This window comes from Octodon degus, unplaced genomic scaffold (assembly GCF_000260255.1).
Source record: "Octodon degus isolate 3935 unplaced genomic scaffold, OctDeg1.0 scaffold00184, whole genome shotgun sequence".
NCBI classification, from domain to species: domain Eukaryota; kingdom Metazoa; phylum Chordata; class Mammalia; order Rodentia; family Octodontidae; genus Octodon; species Octodon degus.
Genome location: NW_004524760.1, coordinates 881,763 through 883,407, shown reverse-complemented (window position 1 = coordinate 883,407; position 1,645 = coordinate 881,763). Strand labels below are relative to the sequence as shown.

Below are 1,645 nucleotides of genomic sequence, written 5' to 3'. Positions count from 1 at the left end.
AAAATTTTAATCGTGCTTTTAGGATGTGCATCATTTTCTTGTAGGACTTTTTTTTTTTTTTTTTTTTTTTAATGCATTTGGTGAAGGGTCTCATTATGTAGCTTGGATTCATAGTGATCCTTCTGTTTTCAGCCTCCCCAGTGCTATGATTGCAGGTATGTGCCACCACACTGGGACTTTGGCCAGTTCAACACACTCCAGGGTGGGACTGGTGCGACATGTGGTGCCGGGGCACGATCCCCTCTCCCTGTGCTTGCCTAAACAGGCTCTTAGTCCGCTGAGCTATCTCACTAGCCGTAGGGCTTGTTTTTGCACCAAGTGTAGTACTACTGTGCATTCTGTTAGCTGGGTACCTTGCTAAGGAGACATGCAATGTTTGTGTATCACTGGGATTAAACCCAGAGAGAGCCTCAAGCCTGGTAAGCCACATGTTCTGTTGCCCTGATCCATTTCCAGCTGCAGGTGTGTGCAGTAAGGAGTGTAAAATTTCTGAAACAAAAGTAAATTTTGCCAGCAGAACTCTAAAAATCATTATCTCTAATTAGCCTACTGTTTCAGTGTTTGTGGGAATTTATATTACTATTGCAACCACTTTTTTTGTTAGGCAGAGAAAATCCTGAAGGAGCAAGAGCGGCTGGCCTACATTAACCCTGACCTGGCTTTGGAGGAAAAGAACAAGGGCAATGAGTGTTTTCAGAAAGGTATCCTGTCTCCCCTGGTGGGCCTTTGTGGACCCTAGTGTGTGGAAGGGTGGCTTTTTGCTCCTGGCTACAGGGACATGTGGACTGGAGAAAGAGGTGCTTTTTTGCTTTTTCAATAGTAGTATTTGTTTTCCTTATCCAGGAGACTATCCTCAGGCCATGAAGCACTATACAGAAGCCATTAAACGGAACCCACGAGATGCCAAACTGTACAGCAATCGAGCTGCCTGCTATACCAAGCTCCTGGAATTCCAACTGGCGCTCAAGGTGAGGAGCTGGGGAGGATGGCGCTGCTGTGACTATAAGCTGTGAGGACAAGGACAAGGGTGTTATTTCCCCTTTCTTATTTTCACTTGAAGGTGGATGATCTTTCCTTGATTCCAGATTATATTCAATGAGGTGCTGCTTTTGTGTGTAAAGTATAGCACCTGTGTGTTCCTGGCCTGCCCTTTGGGGTTAGAGGTTGAACGTGTGTGGGAAAGTAGTGACACATATGTCCCCACATGTGTCAGGGTTTCTTCATTGAGGACTGTTTCTTTTTCTCCCCATTTATCTTTGGGGTTTGTTTGTTACCAGATGGACTTGAACCAAGGAGTGCTCTACCGCTCAGCTATATTTTAAGCTCTTTTATTTTTATTATGAGACTTTGTCTTGCCAAGTGCACAGTTGACCTCAACTTTGACAGTCTCCTGCCTCAGCCTCCTAGAGTGCTGCTTTTTTAGCCATCTTATGTGTACACCAGCGGCATTAATTTCATTTACATCTCCCTAAACTGAAGTGTACTGTGATGGTGATCACTGTTTCTGTTCTGTGAGTCACATTGCTATAGGTACTTCAAGCACAGCCATTCAAATGTTTGTACTTTTGGAATTAACTGACTTGAGTTTTATGTAATGTCTTCAGTATTCACATATGTCCCCACATGTGTCAGGGTTTCTTTAAGC

General features: G+C 44.0%; 1 protein-coding gene across 1 annotated transcript in view; it reads left to right on the top strand.

Annotated features, from left to right (window-relative positions):
* Stip1 (stress induced phosphoprotein 1) overlaps positions 1-1,645 on the top strand; it is a gene marked incomplete at its 5' end in the record, with an annotated part of 11,582 nt that overhangs the window by 5,232 nt on the left and 4,705 nt on the right. Inside the window, 2 exons of the mRNA XM_023703955.1 lie at positions 605-701; positions 844-968. Coding sequence (XP_023559723.1) covers positions 605-701; positions 844-968 — 222 coding nt within the window. The remainder of the gene's footprint in view (positions 1-604; positions 702-843; positions 969-1,645) is intronic.